This window comes from Tursiops truncatus, chromosome 3 (genome assembly GCF_011762595.2).
Source record: "Tursiops truncatus isolate mTurTru1 chromosome 3, mTurTru1.mat.Y, whole genome shotgun sequence".
In the NCBI taxonomy this organism is placed as follows: Eukaryota; Metazoa; Chordata; class Mammalia; order Artiodactyla; family Delphinidae; genus Tursiops; species Tursiops truncatus.
In genome coordinates, this window is record NC_047036.1 from 167,100,846 (window position 1) to 167,128,369 (window position 27,524).

Consider the following 27,524-nt stretch of genomic DNA (forward strand, 5'->3'; position numbering starts at 1 on the left):
GTGCCAGGTAAAATTAAAATACGTACTGAAAACCTCATGGTTCTTGTCGTTGGGATTAAAAAAGAACTAGAGTAAGGCACTCTCTGGAAGCTGTCCCAACTGGTCTGAGCAACCAAATGCACCTGCTTGGCTTCCTTCCTAGTTCAAAAAACTACGCCTTAAACCAAGGAAAATGACACCAACCAGAGATCCAACAGAACCCAACTTCTCTGGGGTCCAGAATAGATTGTCGGAGTATTTGCACCCAGCCCATTTTAACACTTATTTTTTTTTTTAATCAAGATATAATTCACATACTGTAAAATTCTCATATTATTTAAAGTGTATAATGCTGTGCTTTTCAGTATATTTACAAGGGTATGCAACCATCACCACTCTCTAATTCTAAAATATTTTCATCACCCCAAGAGAAATCCCCCATGCCCATTAGCAGTCAGTTCCCATGTCCGCCGCCCGCCCCCCCCCTCCCCGGCAATATCTAATTGAGGTTTTTTCTCTAAGGATTTGCCTATTCTGGACATTTCATATAAATAGAATCATATAACATGTGGCTTCTTGTGTCTGGTATCTTTCACCGAGCATAATGTTTTTAAGGTTTATCCATGGTGTAACATACATCAGTGCTCCATTTTCTATGGTTGATAGCACTTACTTTGGGGAGGATTTAATTCCATAAAACTTCAGAACCTCATTAGCTGTCGCTCTCATTATCGGATTTTATTGTTGTAAGGACAGTGTAATTTGAAACTCCCACATGACAGGCTTATTTTCTTGAAGGTTGCTGCACAAAAATTCTCACAGCTGTATGTGTCCCATTCATCTAAAGAAGTGCTCAATTCAGGCAATGGGAAACAGCTGCTTAGAAAGTAAAATGAAATGACCTTGTAGCATTTTCAACAACTTCAGTTTATGTTTTTAACAGCTGTTTTAGCAGAACAACTTTTCCAGAACTCATCTAACTGTTTAAATCTTGTGCACGTGTTTTGAAAAGTTAAATTTTTGAGTTAGGTTACATAAGGAATTGAAGTCTAAAACATTGGTGTGTGTTTACTGCTTGTGAAACTGTCCGTATTTCAGCTATAAACACTGACCGTCCAAACAAATACAGATCGTGAGGGATGGGTCTGTAGCAGGAAACATACAAATACCTCTTTGTACTTTGCCATCAAGTTACCAGTGATCTGAAAGTTTGGTTTTGAATAGTTGACACAACTTGATAATCGTTTAGAACTTTTTTTGTGTAGATGCTCATTTAAAACCGTGAGGTTCAAGCCCTACTAATCAAAACGTTCTTGGCTTCTATGGGGATCTTTGAATCATTAGAAAAACTAAACCTGAGCTGAGTGCTTCAAATAGACGTCTGAATGTCTGGGTTAAAGCATAAGTCAAATCAAAGCTACTTGGAGTTAGCATTTTGTCAGAAAAGCCTCGATAATAGTTACTTCCATTGGTGTAAAGAGAGTGTTTGTACCAGTACAGGTAGCTGTTGCTGGGATTTCGGATTTAAAAGGCACTGGTCCCTTCCCCTTCAAGGAAGAAGCAGGTGGGTGAGGTCCTGGGGCAGAGGATAGCTCCTGCAAATTGTAGAGTTGGTGTGTCCTTTGGAGGCGTGTGGGCACATGGTTAATTATATGAAGTGATAGGTCCTCATGGTGGCCTGGTTGAAATTAGGTCCTTGAGATTAATAGGAATCAACCAGTTGGTTTCCAGAGTCTGCCACAAAGTTGGACTAAATCTGAGAATTCATGAGTAACCACTGCCTTTCAAAAGTGAAAAGTAGCTGAACTTTTTAAGTTTCATTGTAAGTAGGAACAGGGGTCCTTTACCCAGCTCATCTAAATGCGCAAAATTGCTGAAAACTGTGGGTGCGTTTTGAAAGATTAAAATTTTGAATTAGGTTACATTTGGGGTTAAAATTTGATTTTCTGGTGTCTGTGCCTGTCTGCTGTCCCGTTCCCCTCCACCCTTCGGCTTTTAGTCAGCCAAGAGCAGGCCCTTGGGATTTGGGTGTAGCCTGTCTGCCCAGCATTTGTCTCATTGTCACTCCCACTTAGGGTGCTTTTTGGTGAGGCTTTTTGGGCTGCCTCTCTTCTATTTACATTCTTTGTGGGTACTGCAGGCTACTATTTGAGGCCTAGAAATTGGGTGCAATTATCAAACATTTTTAAACAGCGTATTTTAAAAGGATATTCAGGGTTTAGATATAATGGGAGGTGGTACAGCTGAGTTTTTGAGTCGCAGCTTTGGAGCAGAGCGAAATTCTTGCATCAAATTCAGATAATAAACCTGCTAGCATTGTGGGGAGTATTAAATAATGCGAAGAGCACGGTGCCCAACGTGTAATAAAACTATATTTTTTGAGTAATCACTGATAATGGCAAACGAGATAACAAGTGTAGACATTGCAGTTGGCATCTTTAATCAAAGATTGAGGTTTCTTCAGACTCACAGAGAGAACAGACTTGTGGTTGGGGGGCGGGGGAGGTTAGGGGAGGGATGGAATGGGAGTTTGGGGTTAACAGATGCAGTGTATTATATACAGGATGGATGAACAACAGGTCCTAACGTATAGCCCAGGGAGCTGTATGCAATGTCCTGTGATAAACCATAATGGAAAAGAATATGAAAAAGAAGGTATATGTATAACTGAATCACTTTGCTGTTACAGCAAAATCAATAAATCAACTAAACTTCAATAAAATAAAGATTGAGGTTTCTTGCGTTTAATTTTCTCTTTTTAAAAAATTATATAAGTGAAAATGAAAGTAGCTCTTAACTGCTCAGTGTTTTAACTGCAGTTGATGGATTGCTTTAGCCATATCCATTTGTATGTTCTACCACTGCGTCTTCACACTTGCGTGTATAAAATATCCACGTGCATTTTAATGAGTAGATCTATGTGGTAACTTTGTGGACATTTTTCCATATCATTAAATGGTCTTTAAAGGCATAATTTTTTCTTTTTCAAGTTGCAAAGTGTGTGGTATGCCACAGGGTTTTGCAGACTCGGCACTGTTGGCAATTTGAATTGAGTGCTTTGTGGTAGGGTGCTGTCCTGTGTGTTACCGTGTGCTGCACAGCATCCCTGGCCACTGTCCACTACATGCTAGTAGCACTGCCAGTCATAACACCAAAATGCCTTCAAACATCGCCGCACTACAGCCCACGCCCGCCCTGACTCCCCATACTGGCATCCCACATTTGAGCATAACATGCCATAATTTGCTTCCCTTTGGGATATTTAGTCTGTATGCACTCCATAGAATAAGTAACCTTTGTTTTGAATTCCTTGTCAGACATTTTAGTGCACATCCTAAGGGGAATTCCAGGATAAGGGTATGTATATTTTTAAGGCTGTTGTTACATAGGGAGCCCAAAGATTTTACCTTTCTGAGTCTAGAAGTTTCCACTCTCCTTCCCTTCCAGCCCCATTAAGAATACCTAACATAACTCTCAATAGTCCCTTTGCGTTCACAGAACTCAGGGTGAAAATTGACTTTATGGTAGCCTTTGCCTTTTTGCCTTAAGCAAAAAAAGAGTTCCTGGGCTGCAGAATGACGGAAGGCAGGGGGCCTGCTTACAGTGGGTGGAGTGAAGGGGAACCAGCAGGTCCGTCGTTGGGCTCGCTCTCTTAGGTTGCAGTTCTTTGGGTGCTATATGGACATTACATTTTTTAATTTACTCATTAGGAAATGCCTATGTTTATCCTTTGCTCATTTTTCTTTAGGGATGTTAGTCTTAGTTTGGAGTGGTTTTGAAATCTTTTGAAGCTTTTGAATATTTTGTGCAAAGTCAAAATACTTTGATAGTGTTACAGAAATCCTAGATTTTTATGTTCCAGTTGAGACAGAACTATACATGATAGAAGAACAGGCACATTTAGCTTCCCTATAACATGTTCTCACCAAGATTGAGCTGTGTCATCCTGCATAAACTAATTATGAGGCCAGAACCTGAATGTTGTCTGATTGAAAAATTATTCTGTAATTAGGACAAAAGACGGAGGAGGAAGGCACAGAAGACAATGGCCTGGAAGAAGATTCCAGAGACGGGCAGGTATGTGGCATCACAGCCGAGATGGCGGCAGGAGCTCCGCATTCTGGTCCACCTGGTCGCTGACACCTTTCGTTCCTCATTACAGGAGGACATGGAAGCAAGTTTGGAGAGTTTGCAGAATATTGACATGATGGACGTTAACGTGTTAGAAGAAACCGAAGTCGAGAATAGCGGTGCTCCAGACTTCGGGGAGGATGGCGCTGACAGCATTCTCGAGTCCCTATGCGAGAGCAAAGACTACGTGGCTGTGCAGCTGAGGGAGCTCCCAGCTCAGTTCACAGGACACTCTGTAGGTAACGCAGATGCAGTACAGCGCGCTGCAGCCCTGGGGCTCCTCGCTGCTTATGTGCTCTTTGTCAGAGCCAGAGCACGCAGCTAAATCACCAGTCACCATAAACAAACACTTAATTCGGTGTCTAAACCTTGAGGTAAATTATATCCATTTAAACTCCACATAGGTCAGATGTTAATTAACGGATAACTTTTCTGTATGTTGGAGGATATTTTTATAATTGGGTAGGAGACACTTCTCTTAGCGTAAGTTATAGAACGAGAGGTTGACACTGTTGATAAAAAGTATTTTCCTTAAAAAGAAAAAAGGTTTAAAAAAAACTATAGAAAGGTAAGAAAAAACCAGTTCATAATCTCGCCATCCAGATAATCCTGTTGATATTTTAAAGATGTATTCCATATATAAATTTAGACAGTTATATTAAAAGATGTGAAATACAGTGAAGAAAAGTATTTGTCCCCCCAGAATAACCCCTCCAATTAAAGGAATCCACTATTAACTTCTTGTGTATAAGGGAGGGCTTTAATTCTGTTGCCGGTGTCGCTTTCCCAGCTTCTCACTTGTCATCTGTTGCCATAGAGCTCTCTCGTAGCCCTCCTAGAACTTATTGCCAGTTTAATCTCACCACCTTGGCGTGCCCAGCCATCTTAGTTTGGTTTTATTTAAGGCATTCTAGCTTTAAATTGGAAGGAAAAGTGCCCTTGTAGGACTGAACTTTAAACCTTAAAGGTCAAAAGTCACAAATTTCACCGTTATCACCACAGCTCAGCCTAGGCTAGGCAGTGAGCTTTGATTTGTCCTCTCAGTGAGATTCTGTTGTGTGTGAATTATTTCCATAGAATGGACTTGGCTTCTAACTTCTTGGTTAATGGAAACATCCAAACCCAGAAAAAGAGGAAAGTACGTGAGGAGGAGTATTTTTATATTTCACTTAAAAAGTTAAAAGGTTTTCTAACTTAATAACCTTTAGGATACCAGGTTTTTTTTGTATAGTAGATAATAAAAAGAGAAAACAGTCAAGTTAAATGTTTGTTTTATACAAAGTACTCTAGAAGAAAGTGCCCAGTTATTGTTATTTTATCTTTTTCTTTTTTTTTTTTTTTGGCCAAGCTGCGTGGTTTGCGGGATCTTAGTTCCCTGACCAGGGATCAAACCCGTGCCCTTGGCACTGAAAGTGTGGAGTCCTAACCACTGGACTGCCAGGGAATTCCCTATTGTTATTTGAAAAGCATCACTACCAAGTGAAATCGGAGGAGTGCAAAACTTCATTTTCCTTTTGAGTTCAGCTTTGGAAATTCTGTGGCTGGGTGGTGTATGCTGACCACCAGTGTGTGGAAACTGCCTGGGAAATGAATTTGCTCGTTCATTCATTTGGCCAGTGTGGACAGAGCGCCAGCCCTCTGTGAGCCTCTGTCAGAGTTGCTGGTACCACCTAGTCCTGGAGTGGGCCTGAGGGCCGGGAGGCAGGTGATAAACTGAATACTGTAGCCCCCCCCCCCCCCACTTACCCATGGATTTGCTTTCTGAGGTTTCAGTTACCCACAGTCAACCGGGTCTAAAAATATTAAATGAAATAAACAATTCCTAAGTTTTTAATCGCATACCGTTCTGAGTAGCGTGCGAAACCTTGCGCCATCCTGCCGGGACGGGAATTATCCCTTTGTCCAGTTATCCATGCTATATATGTTACCTGCCTGCCAGTGTAGGAAAAAACACAGTGTATGTGGGGTCTGGCGCTGGCTGAAGTTTTAGACATCTACTGGGGCTTTGGGAGCATATCCCTTGTGGGTAAGGGGGGCTGCTGTGATTCAGCAGTGGGCTTGCAGATGGCGGTAGGCATTGTGCAGGAAATAGATGTGTAGGTGGCCTGGAAACTGGTGAGGTGTAGGCCTTGGCATTCATAATTCTGTCTCCACAAAGTAGTCTTGCATTTTGTCTTTCAGGTAGACGGGGAGGGCTTTGAGAACACTTTGGATGCTTCATCATTGGACTTCAAAGTGCCTCCGGTAGGTTACTACCTGGTTCTGTGGCTGGAAAGCTGACATGAGTGGTTAATTTTCCATAGTGGAAAAGAGTGTGGGTGTGGGTGTGTGAACAATTCATTGAGCATCGGTCCTGAGCTGGGTGCTGGAGATAAGAGGTTGAGCCAAATTGTCAGTGTCAGGGTTTGCAGCCTAGTGGGCGTGGTGTTTATGACCAGTGAGTGTAACTAGAAAGTAGAAGTTTGGGTGATTGAGTTACAAAACCATGAGAGGGCTTCCCAGAGGAAGTCCTTTGTGTTCAAATTGAGGTCTGACAGGCCAGTCGAGGTAGCCAGGTGAAGGGGAAGAAGACGCTGGGGCAGGAGGGGGTGGTGCGTTGTAGGGATGGAGAACGCAGGGCAGGGGTGGGGCTGCAGAGACAGGTGGGTCTGACTGCCAGTGTCCAGGAGCCTTTGTCTTCTGTCCAGGGGGAGTTAGGGAGAGGTGTTCAGCGGGGTGGAGAAGTCTTTCGTTGATACAGTTCTGCGTTGGGAGAAATACATTTTTTTCAAATCCGGTGTGATGTGTAAAGCAGCGGCCATGTGTGTGACCTCTGCCCGGACCATGGGAGTCGTTGCCAGCTGCAGAGCCCAACTCCAAGGGGGGAATGGGATGGGCTAATATTATTGCTACCTGTCTGCTTTTGCTGGGGAGAAACCAACACAGTGAACTTGTCATTGAATTATTGTAGAATGGAATACTTTGTTTTGAGTGGAGAAACTTGTTTGGAACAAGCATTTATTCATACTTGATTGAAAGTTGTATCTGCTAGGGGAATCTGTCCGATTTTTAAAGTGCTTTGTGGATTTTCTTTGTCTTTCCTTTTCAATAGGATATTGAAGAACCTCTATTGGAGCCAGGTACTGATAAGAGAGACACAACAGTTATGGTTTGAAAGTTTTCCCACTGTATTTTTTAAGCTGTCTATATATTTTAAGTTGTTTATGGTGTTGTAAATTATTTTAATGGTGGACAATCCAGATCGTACAAGGATCAGAGATTGGAAACCCATTCATATCACCAGATCTGTGGAAGTACCGTTCTGGTTTCTGGAGGTCAAATACATTTGGTGAGATGTAGTGATTACTTTCATCTCTCTAACCACGTACAGTGGCATTTAAGTAATTCCCCCCAACCCCACGATTCTTCCATGTGTTTCTACACATGAAACAGATCTTGTGATATTTGCTGCAGTCATTTTGATTAATGCAGTTAAGGCAGGATAAAGCGGTGGTCAGGGCACTTATAGCCTGAGAAGTGACTGGATTCCAGAAGAGGAAACAGTTTTCTTCATGAAAATTTCCAACGTGTTGTTCCCCTTCCGGACTGCGTTTATCTCCTGCCGGCGGAAGTTTCTGGTTTTCCTGTTGGACTGTTCCGTTCAAAGAATTTCAAAGAAATTTCGAAATTGAGCTGTCCTTGAATGGTGGTTGCGTTCGATTGAACACCTTGGACATTGGAAAAATAAGTCGAAGACCCAGACTTGAACAGAAGCATGAAGACTGTCGAGAAGCAGCCACACGGTTGTAGGTGTTTAAACCTGTGGGGCCTTTTCTCTTCCATGTAGCGTAGAGGCTTGCTCTCGCAGGCGGTTGGAGCGCAGGTAGTGTAACCAGTGTAACTTTGTGTACCCGCGGGTTTTCCAATCTCTGTGTAGCTAGCAGTTCTCTTCGTGTTAGTGTGGCAGCCGTGCCAGTTCCACATTTGTGATTGCTTTATTTCCCTGGTAATTAAACCTTGTGCCATTCTATTCCTGTTAAATCCGTAGAAAATGAGAAAATACTCGACATTTTGGGGGAAACTTGTAAATCTGAGCCAGTAAAAGAAGAAGGTTCCGAGCTGGAGCAGCCATTTGCACAGGAAACAAGTAGCGTGGGGCCAGACAGAAAGCTTGCGGAGGAAGAGGACCTTTTTGACAGCGCCCATCCGGAGGAGGGTGATTTAGATTTGGCCAGCGAGTCAACAGCACAAGCTCAGTCGAGCAAGGCAGACACCCTGTTAGCGGTAGTGAAAAGGGAGCCCGTGGAGCAGACAGGCGATGGCGAGAGGACGGACTGTGAGCCTGTAGGGCTAGAGAAGCCAGTTGAGCAGAGTAGTAAAGCCTCAGAGCACACGGAAGCCTGTAGCGAGGAGGCCTCGGAAGCGCCCCCGGAAGCCTCAAGCCCAGACCCCAGGGATAGCAAAGAAGACGTGAAGAAGTTTGCTTTTGAAGCTTGTAATGAAGTCCCTCCGGCTCCTAAAGAGTCCTCAGCCAGTGAGGGCGCTGATCAGAAAATGAGGTTTGTTTTTTCTCAGTTTTAGACCAGACGCTATCTCCTTTTCATTGGTCGTTTAATGACACACATAAGCTGTTGTTTCTGCAATTGGCCAGCCAGACTGATGCAATTGTAGTTTACTTCTAAAGTTTTATTTCTCTTTGTGTATTTTTAATGGGTGATTTCAATTCCTTTTGTTTTTCTCAACCTACTCTGGTTGTGCTCTTAAATTGTTAAGTGTTATCTTCAGCTAAATCGAATTGACTTTTAAGAATCTGCCATTGTATTTGGGGGGTCAGATTTCCAATATAAGCTTGTAAAGGTGCTGTTAAAATTTTATTTCAGACTAATTTTCTGGTAGGTATTCAGTTTTAGCACATATCATACTTTGATTTAGTTGTCTTTCATTTTATTCCTGTATGAGTAACATTAACTTTTGTCTCTAGCTCTTTTAAGGAAGAAAAAGATATAAAGCCAATCATTAAAGATGAAAAAGGTATGATTTAATTTACATGGCAGGGAGCCATCTACGGATCCCTTATTTTGGGAGGGAGGGGCCTGCAAGTATCCACAGTTTGGATACAGTAGTTGGTTTTATTATGGATTACTGGAATTAATCATCTAATGGTATCTTGAGAGACTAGTTTTAAATGTTGATGAGCTTCTGTATTTTATGCCTTTGTTGTGATTATTGCTTATGGAATAGTTAAAGTCCTATTACAGGACAGGTCCACCTATGGAATAATAGAATTTTAGAAAATGCTATCTTGGTTGAGAGCTGATCATTGAAGCCATTTCAGTTTGTAACTGACAAGACGTGATGATTCCTCGAGTAAGAAAACTCAGTGTCTGTGATCCAGATTTTTCGTCTTCTGTCCAGTTTGTTGGCGGTAATTAAATTCTTGACTTAGAGGAGTCGAGACTGGATTTAATCAGGGTTTAAGAGAGGGCTACATCTTAGGAGGAGTGGTCGAGCTTACTGTTAGGTCTTGAGGTAAAGCATAATCATCTCCCTCCTGCTTCAGGTCGAATCAGCAGTAGTTCTGGAAGGAATCTGTGGGTCAGTGGACTGTCTTCCACAACTCGAGCGACAGATCTGAAGAACCTTTTCAGCAAATACGGAAAGGTACACTCCCTTTGACTTTCTGTCATTGTGCCTTGATTCGGCATTAAAATATAATAAATCTAAGAGTTTAGAAACTTCATACTCGCTGTTAATTGTATTGGTTCTTGTTTCTGGTTGGGGGAAAACAAACAAGAACCAAAACTCCAAGGTGGGGGACCCAGCCAGTGGTGGGTAGTAAGCCTTGTTTCCTGGTTGAGAGTGGATGGCAGGCAGAGTAGACAGCTTGTAGAACGCTGCTCAGAGAAGGTATGTAAAAGCTACAGTCTACATGTCCCTGCTGTGCTTCCAACTTCTCTTGAACAAACTATCTTTTAGCCAGTACAAAACTTGAAGCTGGCATGATGAGGTTTATTCCCTTAACGGTAAGTGAAGAGTTGGTCTCCATGTATCGTCTACCATCTAAAGTATATAGTTTGAGAATTGGAACAGGACAGTGGCTTAAAAATGAATCAACTGGGGACTTCCCTGGCGGTCCAGTGGTTAGGACTCCACCGCTTTCACTGCCGGGGGCGTGGGTTTGATCCCTGGTTGGGGAACTAAGATCCCACAAGCCACGTGACCAAAAATTAAAAAAAAATAAAGTTAATTAAAAAATTTTTTTTTAAATATATCAACTGATATATTGGTCACGGGAGCAGGAGGAAAGTAATACAGTTCAGAAGCCTTCTGAGGAACATTTAAGAATGATCCTGTTGTCTTGGAACTAGGTAGTGAAATAGTCTTATCAGAAGCCGTAATTACTGCCCTGGCCTGCTGGGGGCCTGTGGGGAGTGACCCTCGGGAGAGAAGTAGGCGAGGTACCGCTCAGCGGCAGCAAGTTGCAGGGATTCCAGGCAGAGGTTTGGCATCTGTGTCATCCTGGCTGCCCAGGTCATTCCTTGGCTCAGGTCCTTGTTCCCCAATTAAGTGTTAGTGAAGGGATTAGGGAATGAGCAGACAGGACCCAGAAGAAGCATTCCAAAGGGTGTAGAACACTATTAAGCCCTAACCTATTCACTCACTTATTTAGAATCAGGCACTGATTGTAAAGCCAAAGCAAACAGATACAAGGGTATTGACATCATAGATCTTACATTGGTGGAAGATCGCTTAAGAAATAAATACATAACGTGTTATGATAAGTATATTGAAGGTTACAGTGTGCCATCAGTGTGTGGTAGGAAGGCCTGATTTAGATTTGGGAAGTAGGTTCAGCAGTCGTCGCTGAGGAAGTGACATTTAGGCCAAGGGCTGCGTGATTAGTTTGCCTGGCCCTCGGAGCTCAGCTCTGGACCAGAGCAACAGGACCTAGGAAGGCCCCGCAGCGGGGCAAGGCTCTGGAAGTGGATGAGCAGACAAAGGCTTCTGTGAGGAGCTTGATAGTAGGGGATGGGAAGCAGGGAAAGGGCACAGACAGGAACATGGGAGCTTTTTGTGGTATCTGCTCTCACTTAGGTTTATCTGTCATCGGAAGTGATGCCCTTATAAGGATAATGTTTGATGGAAAGGTCAAATGACCCCATGATTAGCTCAGCCCTCTCATTGAGGAGAGGGAAGAAGGCAAAGCTTCGTCTCTGATATGCGAACTGACATCTGTATCCATCTCAGCAGAGGCTCTGGCCCTGTATGGGATGCTTTGGACAGATCGGGGCATTCTTCAGGCAGAAGTGAAAATGTCAAAGTCTGCAGGGATCCTAGGGAGCATGTATCCCCCTCACCATCTCACAGTTGGGTACACTGAGGTCCAGAGAGAGGAGAGCACTTGTTCACGTTGACCCACTGAGTTCAGAGGAGGTCACAGCCAGAAGCCATGGCTCCTGTGCCTCAGGCTTTTTGTATATCCCAATCCTCACATCTTTGTCCTCTGGGAACGTTTGCACTTAACGGAAGCACTGGTATGGTAGGGTTTAAATCTGTGCTCTTGCTCTGTGTTTTGTATATGTCCTGTTTCTTCTTGGATTCCTTGTACCTGATTGCTTTTTTCTTTTTGATATGGACCATTTCTAAAGTCTTCATTGAATTTGTTACTGTATCGTTTCTGTTTTATGTTTTGGTTTTTTGGCTGCGAGGCATGTGGGATTTTAGCTCCCTGACCAGGGATCAAACCCACACCCCCGATTTGGAAGGTGAAGTCTGTTTTTAAAACATTTTAAAATTTTTAGGTGTTTTTAAATTTATTTTTGGCTGTGTTGGGTCTTCGTTGCTGCGCGTGGGCTTTTCTCTAGTTGTGGCAAGTGGGGGCTACTCTTCATTGTGGTGTGTGGGCTTATTGTGGTGGCTTCTCTTGTTGCAGAGCACAGGCTCTAGGTGCGCAGGCTTCAGTAGTTGCAGCACGCGGGCTTAGTTGCTCCGCGGCTTGTGGGATCTTCTCAGACCAGCAATCAAATCTGTGTCCCCGGCGTTGGCAGGTGGATTCTTAACCACGGAGCCAGCAGGGGAGTCCCTGGAAGGCGAAGTCTTAACCACTGGACTGCCAGGGAAGTCCCTGTTTATCTGCTTGATTTTGCATTGCGTAGTTTTTTTTATGATTTGTGCCTTACTAGCTATATCTAGTCTACGTAACTAGTTTCTATTTTAGTTCCTTGAGGTGTAAACTTGGGTTGTTTATTGGAGATTTTTCTTGTTTCTTGATGTAGGCATTTATTTCTGTGAACTTTCCCCTTAGATTGCTTTTGCTGCATCTCATAAATTTTGGTGTGTTGTATTTCCAGGTTCGTTTGTCTCGAGGTGTTATTTGATTTATCACAGTCTATCTCCCAGTGACTTCATTATACCAGTTCCCAAGTAGTATGAGAGCCTTACAGCAGTGCACTGCCATTTTCTCCTCCAGGCTTTGTGACGTTATCTTACGTTTTACTTCTATTTAATAAAGGACACGGTGCATTATTGGCTTTTTTTTTGGTGAGTTGTTTTTAAAGAAAAGTGGGTTTTTAGTTACTCATGTGTATTTACCATTTTGGGGTGCTCTTTTCTTCCTTTTTGTTTGTCCACGTTCTCCCTGGGTATTGTTTTCCTTCCTCCTTAAACATGTCTTGTAGTGCAGCATTGTGGACGGTGAATTCTCATGGCATATGCATGCCTGAGAAAGCTGTTGCTTTGCCTTTGTCTTGCTGGGTATAGAATTCAAGGTTGGCTGCTCTCCTCCAGGTGGCACAGCCACTCTGCTCCTTCTCGCTTGCGTCCTCTCCAGCCAGCCGGCTGTCATTCTCACCTTTGCTCCTTAGTGTCCGTGCGTCTTGTCTTCCTCTGGCTGCCTTCACGATTTCTCTTTACCACCAGTTAAGTTTGCTGCTGCTGCGCTTTGGTCTCGTTGGCGAAGTTTTTTTCCTGTGCTCCGTGCCCATGAGGACATATTGCTGTTGCTCTGGTTCGTTTTTGTTTTTTCTTAGTTTCATTTCAAATGGTTTTTCTTACTACCTCTTCAAGTTCCCTAATTTTTTCTTTTGTCTTGTCTGTCCTCAGGCCCATCTGGTGTAGTCTTTTTCAGAAATTCGGTTTGGGTATTTTTAAACATCTTCCATGTGCTTACCTGACGTGCTCAGTTGTTGCTCTGCCTTCTGGAACGTACAGGATACGGCCCTCCTTGTTCACTAGTTCTGTCATTGTGACATTTCTATTGACTTTGTCCTTTTCTGTGCTAGAGCCCTGTTTTCCTGCTCCTTGGCTAGCTAGCCTCGTTGTCTTTGATGCCACGTGATAACTTTCACCTTGTTGGGTGCTGGTCCTTCCTGTGTCCCCATAAATGTTTTTGCGCGTTTGCTGGGTCACAGTTCAGTCACTTGCTCCTTCTGAGGCTTGTTGTTAGGCTTCACCAGTCAGGCTAGGGCAGCCTTTAACTCTGGCCAGCTTTGTCCACTCCTGAGTACTCGGCCTCATGTCCCCGGGAATTACAGGCTCTTCCACTCTGGCTGGTGGGGTCACTCTGGTAACAGTGAACCGTTTATGGTCCTGAGTGAGCCCAGGGGATTGTTCCCTCTGCCCGTTACTGGTGGGTGTCTGTCTAGCCTGGGTGGTCACCTCACACAAGTGCACGGTTGTGGGCAGCCCTCTCCTCTGTGGTATTCTGATTGCTTGCTGCCTTCATCTCCTCTGACTCTGAGCTCTGTCTGTTCAGGGATGCTGCCCCTCACTCCCTCCTCCCTGTTGCTGGCTGGAACTTCTAGGTGGTGTGCCAGGGCAGTCATAGGAGACACCCCTTGGGCGTTACCCCCTTGCAGGGGTCACCATCCTATGCGGCCTGCTGTCCAGTGTCTGAAAACCCTTGTTGCCCACATTTCCTCCGGGTTTTTAGTTTCAGGCGGCAGGAGGGTAACTGCTTGGTACTCTGTCCTGGCTGGAAGCGGAAGCCCTCTCTGCATCACATCAGAGCTGTTCTCAGCCCGGACGTGCACGAATTGGGGTGCATTTCTGAGTCAGCATCCCCGTAGCTTTCCATGGGAACAGTCGAATTGGAGAAAAAGGTCTGAGTGGGAAGGACTTTTGATTAATTAACAGGTTGTGGTTAATGAAGTCTGTCTTTAGCTTTTCTTGTTTGTATTTTGTCACTGTGAGGGCTAATCTTAGAAGCAGTTGTATTTTGATAGGTCAGGATTTATTGGAATCACTTTAATAACTTGTTACGAAGAACAACAATTTCCAGAGCAGTAAAAACAAGTGGAAATGATTCTGATGATCAGTTAACTGCTAGCAGTTCTTGATACGTAATGTGGTTATTTGCATGAGAAAATAAGAGTACCCTTTTCTCACAAAGGTTGTTGGAGCCAAAGTGGTGACCAATGCCCGCAGTCCCGGGGCCCGATGCTATGGGTTTGTCACCATGTCAACGTCCGATGAGGCCACAAAGTGTATCAGCCATCTCCACAGAACTGAGCTTCATGGAAGAATGATCTCTGTTGAGAAGGTGAGGCTGTTCTTGCTGCTGTAACTCAGAGCTCACAGGCCAGAAGACCTGGTCCCTAACCTGTTTCTGTCTGTGTTGTATTTTAGGCCAAAAACGAACCTGCTGGGAAAAAGCTGTCTGACAGAAAAGAATGTGAAGTGAAGAAGGAAAAATTGTCTAATGTTGACAGACATCATTCTATGGAGATCAAAGTTGAAAAGTAAAGTGCTTTTTTAAAACCTTTCTCTTCAGAGGAGGGCAGGTGGCAGCCACAGGGTCACCAGCTCCTTATTTACATCTTGGGTGGTTTTTGGCATCTTGCTGCCGCTTAGTATTTATGTCCAAGCAAGTTAGTAATCTGTTGAAAAAATAACACAGACTGAAAGATGTTTGAACAACACGGGTTTGAACTGCTCAGGTCCGCTCACACGGGCAGTTTTTTCAGGAGTAAATACTACAGTACTACAGGTGCAGAGTTGGTTGAACCTGCAGGTGTGGAACCGCGGATAGGGAGAGCCGATTATGAAGTTACATGGGGATTTTCGACTGTGGAGGGTCGGCTCCCCAATCCCCATGCTTTTCAAGGGTCAGCTGTATTTTTACTTCATTCTTGACATTCTGAGCTCTTGCATGGCCTCTCAAACCCTGGAATCATTTCCTGGTCCACATTGATCCTTGTGCATCTTGTATTTTATCACAGCAACTGCAGAAGCCCAGCTTTGCAAAGACAGTTTCATCCAAAGGAATGTAGCCTGATCTAATATCGAAACGAGTGACCACAAGCTAGTAGTTGACGTGTTGTCTGGCAGATAGTATTTCTTTGTTTCCCTCAGAAATTTAAAATATCCCAGGGCAGTTGTGAGTTCACCCATCCTGGTGTACCTTGGCACCATAGTTTGGGAACCACAGGTCTGAGAGACTACCTTTATAAAGGAGGTGATTTGCATCTTTAATCAAGATGAAAACAGGGACAGATCTTTCAAAAGCAAGCATTTCCCATTGATACTTTTATCAAAATTGTAGGTTTATCTTTTTTGAGAAGGTAGACTTTGTTGACGGGCCTGACAGGGTGCTATTCTCAGAATGCATAGTTTATGTTGAGTTTGTATTGTCAGCACAGGTTATTTTCATTTCTAGGTCCACTCACACCCTAAAAATTGAATCTTGCTGAGAATGTCAGTCTCACTGTAATTCAGTTTTTGTTTTTTTTTTAAACGTAAGAAAATTTATAGTTAAATAAACATGACTGTGGGCATTACATTCATAAGTTAAACTTGGTTTTTGTTTTTGTTTTTGTTTTCTGCGGTATGCGGGCCTCTCACTGTTGTGGCCTCTCCCGTTGCGGAGCACAGGCTCCGGACGCGCAGGCTCAGCGGCCATGGCTCACGGGCCTAGCCGCTCCGCGGCATGTGGGATCTTCCCGGACCGGGGCACGAACCCGTGTCCCCTGCATCGGCAGGCGGACTCTCAACCACTGCGCCATCAGGGAAGCCCTAAACTTGGTTTTTAAAGATGTACTTAGCCATCTTCGTTGTAGCCAAATTGGAATTTGTAAACCCAGGAGAAATGCATGTCAGATTAGCTTTTTTGTATTTAGGGGTGAGATCGTAATTTTATTGGCAGCTTCTCCAAAGAGACACATCCTGTTGGTAGTGCTAAAAACCTGTACTGGGGGAACATGGGGAGCTCTTGGGAGTTCTTGGTATTCTTAGCACCTCGAGATGCATTTCATATGTTGATTTTCTGATCACAAAAGTGAGATATGTTTATGGGGAAAGGAAGGGGGTGTAATCACTAGTTAGCGTGTGTGGTTTCCGCAGCCCCTGGAACGATGCTGTGAGGTCTGTGCTCTGTGTGGAAGGAGAGACAGCTCAGAAAGGAGCAGCGCCGGGCCTGAGGCGAGCAGGGGGTGGCTACCCCAGCGCAGGGCTGCTTAACTGGGTGATGAGCTTAAAATGAAACCAGACTGCTTTCAAGTGGTTTGTGTAGGAGGCTGAGCGTTTTAAAGTTCGTTTTTAATCTTACTCTCTTCTTCATTGAACACCCTCATTTGACCTTTTGTGGGGTTTTTTTTTGGCTGCATTGGGTCTTCGTTGCTGCGTGGGCTTTCTCCAGTTGCGGAGAGCAGGGGCTACCCTTTGTTGTGGTGTGTGGGTTTCTCATTGCGGTGGCTTCTCTTATTGCGGAGCACAGGCTCTAGGCACGTGGGCTTCAGTAGTTGTGGCATGTGGGCTCAGTAGTTATGGCTCACAGGCTCTAGAGCACAGGCTCAGTAGTTGTGGCTCATGGGCTTAGTTGCTCCGCGGCATGTGGGATCTTCTTGGACCAGGACTCGAACCTGTGTCCCCTGCATTGGCAGGGGGATTCTTAACCACTGCGCCACTGGGGATGTCCCTGACCTTTCGTTTTTAAGAATTTCTAGGTTTGGTAGTCAGCTTAAGTGACATAGAGAAGCTTTTCCTAAAGAGGTTGCTTGTCTTGGATGAGTTTTTATGTAATTGCCATTTGGAAAGCACACACAGATGTCAAGCATAATCCCACTACCCAGGGCTGACACTTTTGGTATCTATTTTTCTGGTCTTTTTTTCCCATGTATATATTTTTTAGAAATTGCTTTTTAGGGAGTTCCCTGGCAGTCTAGTGGTTAGGACTCTGTGCTTTCACTGCCAAGGGCCCAGGTTCAAACCCTGGTTGGGGAATTAAGATCCTATAAGCTGCATGGCGCAGCAAAAAAAAAAAAGAAAGAAATTGGTTTTTAACTTAATTAGTGTTAATCAAGAAGTCCATTTGTGTCTAGGAGTCCAGAACAAGTAGGAAGGGTCTCCTCTCAAGACATTTTGTAAGGCTACTGGGAGGGAGAGGGTGCTGCCCTGGAACAGTGGAAAAGGCACGTCAGAGATGGTTTCTGGGGTTTATTTGCAGTCAGGTGGTGAGCGGAAGCAGTCTCTAATCTGTCAGAAGAGAAGCGGGTAAATAACAGTGGGCTGTGGTTCAGCAGTCAAAAGGACCCAGATCTGTGCGTGTGTCCACACAGCCCAACCGGCAGGGCATGCGGTGAAAGGCATTGTAGAGCAGCACACGAGGACTGTCTCACTGTGTCAGTCTTAAGAAACCTAGAGCATCACTGTAGGGCATCATGGTTACGGGAATATGCGAGTGAAGCCAGGAGAGGTGGAGCCACACAATTGACAGTAAAGGCACTGGTGGTGGCTGTCACAGGGATGGAGACTGTCACAGGGGTGGCTGTGTCCAGAGTGTTTTGTGTCGTAAAGGGAAAGCAGTATGTTACAAACATTTACAGTTTTCAGTTCTGATAGACACCATCAGTTATTATTTTGTTTCATTTTGAAATTGAATATTTCTCAAAATAGATACAGTTTTAAAGCGTCATCCTGTGGAAGTTTAGGAGGGAGGAAGTGTGAGCTGAGGGGCATCTGGGAGAGGTTTCCTCGGCCATCCCGAGCTCTGCCTGGGTGGTGGGAAGAGAGGGCAGGTGGTGCTTGTTAGCGGACCCCATAGGGCCTGGATTTCCCATCCTGGACCCTGGCACGCAATGGGCATTTTGTAAGTGTGGAGTTTAACTCCGGGGACAAGCAGCAGTAGGGAATGTGGGAGACACGTTTGAATGGCAGCGACGATTTGTTTGACTGCTTAGCATGAGACTGCCTTCAGTTGAAATGACACCAGCAGTTTGCATATTTGCTGGCACCTCACGTGCCATTTTGCCTCCCACAAAGCGTGCGGAAATTACCAGGTGCGGTGGGGGGGGTGGTCTGGGTGGGGGGCCCAGGGCTTCCTGCAGCAGGCACCGCCCCTCCTTGTACTGTATCTCCATTCTGTTTTATACTCTGCTTTTCGGAAAAAGTGTTTTTCCCTATAAAACTTAAAAGTAATATTCTATACATACAAGATGAAACATTTGAAGTTAGTTTTTAACAAGCTTTCCTGTATAATTGGAGTGTTTCTCATGTCTGCTTCTGGGCCTGTTTACACACTGGTACATCTGGCATTTTGGGGAGACACCCCACGAGCCTGTAGTTTCATCTGGCATGTTTTTAGATGTGGCAGGTAACTTAAGTGGGAAGGGGCTGTATCTAAAGAGGGTATTATCATTACCACAGTTTTCAAATAATTTTTTCCCTCCAACTGGCAGCGGGCGGGTTTGCTTTGTGTAGAAGTCTGAGTGTTAGCTACTCCTGTGAGAATCTCAGGACCTCAAGTGTGATCACCATGTTTCTAAACAGAACTGTAATTAAGAAGGAAGAGAAGATGGAGAAGAAGGAGGAAAGAAAACCTGAAAATATTAAAAAGGAAGAAAAAGATGAAGATGAGCTGAAACCAGGAGCAGCCAATCGGTCCCGAGTCACCAGATCAGGTGATGAGAGTCTGTGGAGTGTTCACGAGAAGGGAAAAGGCGGCAAGGGCGGCAGGCGGGTTGCATGGAGTGAGGGCCCAGCAGGCTTGGTGCCTTTTGCTGAGCTGTTCTGTGTGCAGGAAGCTCTTAGAGGACAGCCTCCGGTGATGAAATGGCCAAAAGGGGTTTCTCCACAACATCAGAAATCTGTAGTTTCTCTGGTCGGGATCTGTGTTTATTGGTGGCTCAGTGACCTGGGTGTTGGCTTTTCCTGAGTCTCCGGTAGAATAGAATGTGGGATTTGCAGGAGCGAGGTGTCCTGGTTCCTGTGACTAATTCCATGCAGTTCTGCACGTATGTCATCGAGTTTTTCCTGCATTTGTGTTAAAATCAGATAAAGTAAAAAAAAAAAAGAAAAAGAAAAAAATGTAGAGAAAACTAAAACTTCAGAGCATCTATACCCATTATAAAAGTTTATTGTGCAATGCACCTTCAGGTTTGCATGAGACTCCACAGAAAGTTTTGTGGGGAAAAGTGAAACCAGTGCGCTCCCCCCCACACACACATGCCCTCCACCCCCTTTAAAACAGAAACAACCCAACCCCCTGGAACCTTGGAATTTGGTACGGCACATTACAAGTTACATCTCAAGTGTTTGGAGTAATTTACCAGCAGTCTCGAGCACCGTGTTTTTAAAATGTTCCTTCAGTATTGTAAATCTCCGTAAATCAGTAATTGTTCCGGTGGTTAGAGCCTGCTTACCATTTCATTGAGGGGAAAATCAGTTTGGAAGCCTTTATTGCAGTAGATGAATGAGGAGAGCCCACCTGTCTCGCGGGGCCCTCCGAGCTGGCAGGCCATGTCTGACTCAGCACAGGGGCCTGGGTTTTGCAGAGCTCTCCAGAACCTGTGGGAGGAATGCACGTCGAAGTGCATGATCCCTGGAGCCACTGGGGTTTAGCGTGGGGGTGAAGGAGGCCTGAGTGTGGGACGTGTTTGTGCCCACGTTGCAGAATGCAGTTTAATTCCCGTTTACGCCGTAAGGTGTGAACAGATCACACCACTTCATTCCAGACGAGCAAAGGCCTGTTGGGGTGCCCCGTCCACCTCAGACCTGCTGTTGCCATGTGGGCGTCACTGACCTCACATCACAGAGGGGAGAGAGATGGGGCGCCGAGGCTCCAGAGCTTATCAGCAGTCATTGGAGGGCGTGTCCAGAGCCCCCAGTTGGTGGGGCTGCTGCCTGCGGTCAGGAGCTGGGGGGGGTCAGCATGATTTCGTAAGTGGCTGTGTTTTCTCCTGAAGGAAGCAGAGGCATGGAACGAACAGTTGTGATGGATAAATCGAAAGGGGAGCCTGTCATTAGTGTGAAAACCACAAGCAGGTCAAAGGAGAGAGTAAGTATCGCTTCTGCCCTCTCAAGTCTAGCTAGTTCTGATGGTGGTTTAACAACCACTCGGATTTGCAGTATAAGAACAACGTTGTTTCACCTTTGAAGTGTTAAGAAAAAGAACTCAAAAGGCGTATTAACTATTTAGAGTATATGTACAGGCACGAACTAGGTTCTGAAACTTATTTCAAAACAATACTTAACTGTGTTTGCTCCCCATAAATGTGTTGACCCTTTGCCGGTCCTGTTAGGTTATAGGTTATACTGTTTTCTAGAAGGAGAATTGATTCACAAGTTGGATGGAATGGGCAAGACCCAGGGCTTGTCAAGTTGGAAGGCAGGTTCTACTCTTTGGTTAATCTAATAGTACTTAATTTATTTTCTTTAGTTTTTCTAGTCTCCTATTAAATTAACCAAAAAGAAAAGTAGAGTCCACCCTAAAACTGTCTTCCGTGTTATCAGAGAATGAGCTCCATCGCTTCTGTGGGCCATGCTGCTGGACAAGCTAGTTGCTTGTCCATTTTGCTGCTTCTACTCTGGAAAACAAAACCCTCTGCATCCAGCTGAAGGTTCTAACTAAAAGGTTAATGAGGAGAGTAATGCTGTGTTAGTGAGTGCAGAGCTAACAGTATTCATCCAAGAACACTTTGTGGTCTTGACACTTAATTTTGAAATGAACATTTGGGTTCTATAAAGCAGCAGTTCCTAATGCTGTTTTTCCTCTGGGCTATAGGAAAATCATAAAATACAGAGAAATCTAGAGAAGAAAACCCAAAAAGGCCTATAATGTTACCACCCAAATAACTCTGATGTTAAAAAAGTAACTAATAGCGCAGGCCTGATTAGAACATACATGTAGTATAGAAAGATACAAGGTAAGCGAAGCAGAAGCCTGTGCTCTGCATGGGCTCCCCTCAAAGGGCATTACACATGCAGCACATGTGTCTACACTCTGAAACACCATGGGGAAAGGGTCTTCCCATAACTTGGCTGCTGTACACCTCTTCGTATGTGATGTCTTGGAGAGCTTTGTGTATTGAGACATACAGTTCTGCTTTTTCTACTTTTAAAAAAATGTTTTTAAAATTTGAAATAATTACAGATTCACAGGAAATTGAGGCCCAGGAACCCATCACCTGGTTTCATCCAGTGGCTCCATCTCGTGTAACCGTGTAGCACAGTCACAGAGCCAGGAGGGTGGCATAGAGGGTGTGAACAGTGCTAGGACATTTTGTCACCCGTGTAGATTTGTGTCCCATCACCACAGTCCAGATGCAGAACTAGTCCATCAGCACAAAGATCTCCTCCTTGGTATCCCTTTATTGTCACACCCACCCCACCAGCCCATCCCCAGCGCCGGGAAACCTCTAACCTGTCTCACATTACCAGCATGTTGTCGTTGTGAGCAAGTGTATAAATGGAATCGTGCAACCGTGACCTTGAGATTGGCCTTTTCCCTCAGCGTGATGTCCCTGAAATCCATCCAGGTGGTGGTGTGTGTCCTTTTCCTTGTAAAGCTCGTATCATTTCAGCTTACGGATGCACCTTGATCATTTTTAACCAGTCCCCTGGTGACGGACGTTTGGTTGTTTCCACATCCCCTATTGAAAATGGCTGTAGTGCAACATTTGCGTGCACGCCTGTTGGCAGTGTTGGTCCAAAGCCGCCAGGATGTTGTTCATTGTGATAGATACTATCAGAGTGCCCTTCAGAAAGGTTATAGAGGATACTTAGGTTCACTGAGTGTGTAGCGTGTGCTGGGCTGCTAGGAAGTGGCCGAGGCCAGGCTTGAACTTGGAGTCGGATTCGGCACCTCCACTGCCATGCTGGCCTCCCCAGAAGATCACATCCGTACCTCGGAACATAGGGCATCTGCCCTTCCTCACTCCAGTCTGCAGTGTGTGTGATCAGACTCTCAACTCTGCCCATCTTGAGGGTAATGGCGATGTTTTGGGTTGCAGATCTGTCCCTGTAATGAGGGTGTCCTCTGTGTCCCCCTCCTTTGCCTGTCTTTCTTTTGGATTGCTTTGTCTTTCATTGACGTTTTTGCCCCTTAGTGAGCGAATTAAGAAAATAAGCTGAGGAGCTTTTGAATAGTGTCTCCCAGGCCCCCCTTCCCTGGAGATTCTGAGGTGGCGGGTCTGCAGGAGGCCCTGGGTTCTGAGCTACGTAAAAACTTCTGGGAGAGTCTGCTTGTGGGCAGTTTGGGAGTCCCAGCCTTTGAGAGCCTCAGAAATGGGTATTGGCTGTCATTGTTTCCTGTCTTCTCCCAGAAATGTAAGAGCATAGAAGTTGCCCACTGGTACTTTCTGCCTTACTGGCAGTGCTGTTTTACATTCAAGTGCTTTTGGTTGGTTCTTTTTTGAGGCCACATGCCTGAGGCCTGAGCCAATAGCTGAGAAGTGAAAAACGCAGCCCCTCCTCCAGCTGTCTGTCTAGACAGCTGCTTCGACAGCTTCCCCAGTGAACGAAGGGGTCGCTGCGGGCATCGAGTGCACATGGCCTGTGCCTCTGGGGAGCCTCGTTTTGCTTTAGATAATGCAGAGCGCTTGGCTCTGCTGCTGCAGAAAAACTGCTGAGGTTTCACCCCACCTTTTCTCTGCCATTAATGCCCTTTGAAAGCAAGACTCTAGCAGCGTAACTCAGATGGCGGTGTGAGGCGGCCTGTGCTGGGGCCTCCCTGTAAACTACGTGGGATTGAAGGATCTTAGTCTAGTCCAGATGTGCATACTCCACTTGCGTCGTGCATCTGTTGTCAGCATTTTCCTAACATTAATAAACCAATTTTGGTAAACAGAGCTCAAAGAGTCAGGATCGCAAATCGGAAAGCAAAGAGAAGAGAGACATCTTGTCCTTTGACAAAATCAAAGAGCAAAGGGAACGAGAGCGCCAGAGGCAGCGGGAACGGGAAATCCGAGAGACAGAGAGGCGGCGGTGAGTGGGGGCCGAGCGAGGCCGGCGGGTCCGTGGTCTCCTCTTGGGAGGGTTGCTCTTCCTCCTAAGCGAGTCACCTGTGTGGCTGTGGCTCACTGGCCTCCTAGTGTGTTTCCTCTGAGAGCGAAAGGCGGGGGCGTTCACACTGGCCCATGGTAGTCCCGTGACATTTCATCAGAGCCCGTTTCTGCTCAGCAGCATCTCCTCTGGCTGAAGTTGCACCCTGGACCAGGTAGCAAGCGGACCCACGCTGCCTGTGGCTTTGGTAGAAGGGTCTCCAGGGTTGAGGCCTCAGTTTTTGCCGCCAAACCCTTCCACGTGAATTAGATCAACATGGCAGCCCAGGAACAGGCTGGCCTGTTAGAGCTGTGATTCACATCTTTGCTCCTGAGACGTCTGCGTTTCGTGGCGTTTTCAGGCAGCAGCGGTCCCACAGCGATTCTGTGCTCCTCTGCTGAGGAGATGGTTTGTTGAAGCAGGCTTGTCATTTCCATTTTCGCTTTCTGCCATTTCACACCAGGTTGTCTAGAGCTCCCTCGTCATTTTCCCTTAAACGTCACCCAGTGAAGTTGTGATACTGCAGTGTTTGGGAAACTTTCTTGAGCTAAGGCAGATCATGTAGAAACTTCTCCAGTTTGCTTTTCCAAAACTGTGATTTCAGCCTCTGCATATGGGGTTTAGCAAGTAAAAATTTCTTGATCATTTGGAGATGTTTTGCTTCCAGCTGGCTTGCCCTTGGTTTGGACCTTTCCCAGGCACCGTGGGAGGGTGTGAAGAGAGCAGAACGGGTTTCCCCAGTCCCCGCTCAGCTCCTGGTGTGTGGTGGCTGATAAATGAGACCACCGTCCCCTTCGCTGGTGACTGGCCTTCTCCTTTCCCCACCTCCTCTTAGGTCCCTTCAAAATGACATGCTTATTAAAAATACAGCCTTGGGCTTCCCTGGTGGCGCAGTGGTTGAGAGTTCGCCTGCTGATGCAGGGGACGCGGGTTCGTGCCCCAGTCCGGGAAGATCCCACATGCCGTGGAGCGGCTGGGCCCGTGAGCCATGGCCGCTGAGCCTGCGCGTCCGGAGCCTGTGCTCCGCAACGGGAGAGGCCACAACAGTGAGAGGCCCGCGTACCGCAAAAAAAAAAAAAAAAAAAAAAATACAGCCTTGTAGAGGGGAGGGGTGACAAAAAGACAGTGTTGATTGTCCCTCTTCAGGGAAAGCTACTGTCATCCGTATCTCCAGGGTTTTCTCCGTGCCCAGCAGCTTCAGAGTGGCAATTATCCTTTGCTTTTCTTACTTTCCTGACCTTTATTTAGCTATGGCTTTGTTTTGGTGCTCTTTGAGCCAGGTCCTCCTGGTCTGGACCTGAGGCTCTGTGTCTGCTCGTCATCACCCCCTCCCTCCCAGCTGACCACAGCTTTGCTGTTTGGAGAAAGGGAAAGTGTGGAGATTGGGGTTTCTGGCCGATCGAGCAGCTTAGGGAGCTGGTTAGTGCCTGCCGCCTAGTAGCTGGCAGGGGGCAGCCAGGCCCGGGGCGAGCCAGTTCCCATCCGGGAGCTGGAAGGTTCCAGACTCCTTCGGAGGACGACGTCTCGATGGCCGGGCGCCACCACGTCGGGAAGTCAGGGCGGCCTTCCTGTGTTCCCCCAGAGAGCGTGAGCAGCGTGAGAGGGAGCAGCGCCTCGACGCCCTCCACGAGGGGAAGGAGAAGGCTCGGCTGCAGCGGGAGCGCCTGCAGCTCGAGCGCCAGCGGCAGCGGTTGGAGCGGGAGCGGCTGGAACGGGAGCGGCTGGAACGGGAGCGCGAGCGCGTGGAGCGGGAGCGCCGGAAGGAGCAGGAGCGCATCCAGCGGGAGCGCGAGGAGCTGCGGCACCAGCAGGAGCAGTTGCGCTACGAGCAGGAGCGGCGGTCGGTGCTCAGGAGGCCCTACGACGTTGGGCGGTAAGGCCCCCGGCCCGGAGCAGGGCGACGGGGCGCTGCTCCTGACGTTGAAAGAGCCACCCCGCTCCTGTCCACCTTAGTGTAGGGAGTCGGAGGTGTTTCAGACAGAAACTGGGCCTCTGGACGCTTGGGCAAGGCTCCTTGCTGCCACCTCTGTGGCCAATGCAGCGTTTTTTCCCCACCCGAGTTATTCTTCAGAGAATCTTGATTGTTGCCACTTGCTGAAGGGTTTGATGCTTTCGCCTAGGCCGTCCTGCTATTTGCACTGTGGCTCCTGGTGGAGCATGACCACTGTCTAGTGGGTAGGAGACAACCAAGCATGCGTTATGCCGCATTCACTGCCGTCTCCGTCAGGCTCGTGTGTCCTCCTAGAGGGAGAGGCTGGGTGCTGTGGAGAAGGAGATTGCCTTCCCACTCAGAAAGTAGGTTTATTGCTCTCCAGCTTCTCTGAGCGGCTTAATTGATGGTCACCCATCACCCCACCACCTGTGAGCCTAATTTTCTGGTAAAAATCAGGAAGAAGATAATTGGATACCATCCCGAGTTGTATATAGTTTGCCATCACCCGATCTAATTCCCTTTGCTTCTGCAAAAGCTCAGAGGGAGGTTCAGGTTAGCATAGCAGACGAGGAGGTGAGAACGTGGTGACTCGGAACCTCATTCCAGGAGAATCAAAGATTTCATTGCACTTGCATCTGAGCTCATGTGGGGATCAAGGTATTAACAGCCTTGTGACACAATTAGCTCACAGCGGTTCTTTTTTCAGGATTGTCAGATGAGAATGCCAGTATGCCTTTTGGCAGTTTGGGGGATTTTAATTTATCAAATCAAAGCGATAATGATTGAATGTTTAGATTTTAGCCCTGTGGGACATTTTAAATGATACTGGGTCTGGAGAGAGAGCTCCCCTCCCCACTTCTGCCCTCTTTCTTTTTATCCTCATTCTCTTTCATAAATGAAATTTGCATTCTTTTTAAAATAAAAAAACAGGCGAGATGACGCCTATTGGCCAGAGGGAAAGCGCATGGCCATGGAGGACAGATATCGCCCAGACTTCCCTCGGCCCGATCACCGTTTCCACGACTTTGACCACCGTGACCGGGGCCAGTACCAGGAGCACGTGGCTGACAGGTCAGTGCCCCACCCCACTCCTGCAGCAGGAATCGGTCTCCGTCTGTTCTCTTAATGTCTGGTGCACTCGTGAGGTTCCTAGTGGGTGCCTCTGACCGTCACACGTGGGATTTAGAAACAGACCTTGAGCAGGACGTTGGGATCGGTGGTCATGTACGGCATCCTGGCTTTGTCTAGGGGGAAGGCACTTCGGAGCACGTTTCATGCACTGTCCTCTTAGAACAGATGGGCCCTGGGCAGGACCTGAACCTTGGCTTATGCTCAGCTCTCTTGGGGGTGGCCCCGGGCTCTGGGTTTCACAGCTCCCTGTGGGGTCTCCACGGCCACACTTCCTCCCTGTCCCTCCCACTGGCACAAGCTGCTCTGGAGCACCGGGCTTTGAGGAGCGTGTGGCCCGGCCTCCTTGTTCACACAGATGAGAAAGCAGTTTAGAGAAAGGCCATGACCCGCCTGAGCAATCTGCGGGGGTCACTGACTGGCATGGGGTTGTGCCAGCCCACGTGAAGAGAGCTGACTGCGGAATGTGGCAGAGGTCCTGTTAGGCCTACTTTGTGTTTCGAGGGTCTGGGTGGGTTATTTTTCTTTTGCCAGTGCCTTTTTAATGAAGACTATATCTCGTTTTTTAGAAAAGCAGCCCTCGATTTTTCCAGTTTAAGAATTCTCTCTTTAGGTTTCTCATCATGCTCCCCTGAGCTGCATATCCTTGAGCCATTTCCCTGCTCATTAGCTCTGGGAAGGAAGAGTGGGGGGGGGGGGGAAGACAGGCTGAGAAGCAGCTCGTTTAATTAATTATGGCTGGAATTGGTTTCAGATGTGGCGTAAGTCATGTGTGTTGGGTCAGACTAGAGGTTAGGGACCTGCCGAAGCTTATTACCTGATTTGTCATCAGGCCACAGATAAAATTATAGGCATTAGCTTCATGGTGTGGGTCTCTACTTCTGAGACCCCTCTAAGGGATTTTAGTTCAGTAAAACCTTCGTTCCCACCTTCTTAGGATCCCACTTCACTCCTACCCCCAGAGAAAGCTGTGAGGCAGTTTTTTCTCAGGCCAGTAAATTATAGTTCTCATGTGGTAAAAGGGGATAAGTACTCTAATTGTGGAACTCTTCTGTGTGGTCTGCAGCAGTGTTGTGTAGAGCCATCAGGTGCCTTTGGAATGAGACATTTCTTTTTTGCA

General features: G+C 46.3%; 1 protein-coding gene across 5 annotated transcripts in view; it reads left to right on the forward strand.

Moving 5' to 3' along the window:
- SAFB2 (scaffold attachment factor B2) overlaps window positions 1–27,524 on the forward strand; it is a 41,573-nt gene that overhangs the window by 1,698 nt on the left and 12,351 nt on the right. For 4 of the 5 annotated variants that reach the window (XR_012331123.1, XR_012331124.1, XM_033854577.2 and 1 more), the window contains exons 3-16: window positions 3,992–4,056; window positions 4,142–4,345; window positions 6,292–6,354; window positions 7,202–7,229; window positions 8,138–8,648; window positions 9,071–9,120; window positions 9,650–9,750; window positions 14,480–14,629; window positions 14,716–14,828; window positions 18,853–18,983; window positions 20,268–20,359; window positions 23,150–23,286; window positions 24,926–25,216; window positions 26,207–26,347. Coding sequence is in view for 3 of the 5 variants with exons in the window: in XM_033854577.2 (XP_033710468.1) it covers window positions 3,992–4,056; window positions 4,142–4,345; window positions 6,292–6,354; window positions 7,202–7,229; window positions 8,138–8,648; window positions 9,071–9,120; window positions 9,650–9,750; window positions 14,480–14,629; window positions 14,716–14,828; window positions 18,853–18,983; window positions 20,268–20,359; window positions 23,150–23,286; window positions 24,926–25,216; window positions 26,207–26,347 (2,077 nt within the window). In the remaining 2 variants the exon portion in view is untranslated. The remainder of the gene's footprint in view (window positions 1–3,991; window positions 4,057–4,141; window positions 4,346–6,291; window positions 6,355–7,201; window positions 7,230–8,137; window positions 8,649–9,070; window positions 9,121–9,649; window positions 9,751–14,479; window positions 14,630–14,715; window positions 14,829–18,852; window positions 18,984–20,267; window positions 20,360–23,149; window positions 23,287–24,925; window positions 25,217–26,206; window positions 26,348–27,524) is intronic. The other variant, XM_019947090.3, reaches the window with a different exon arrangement.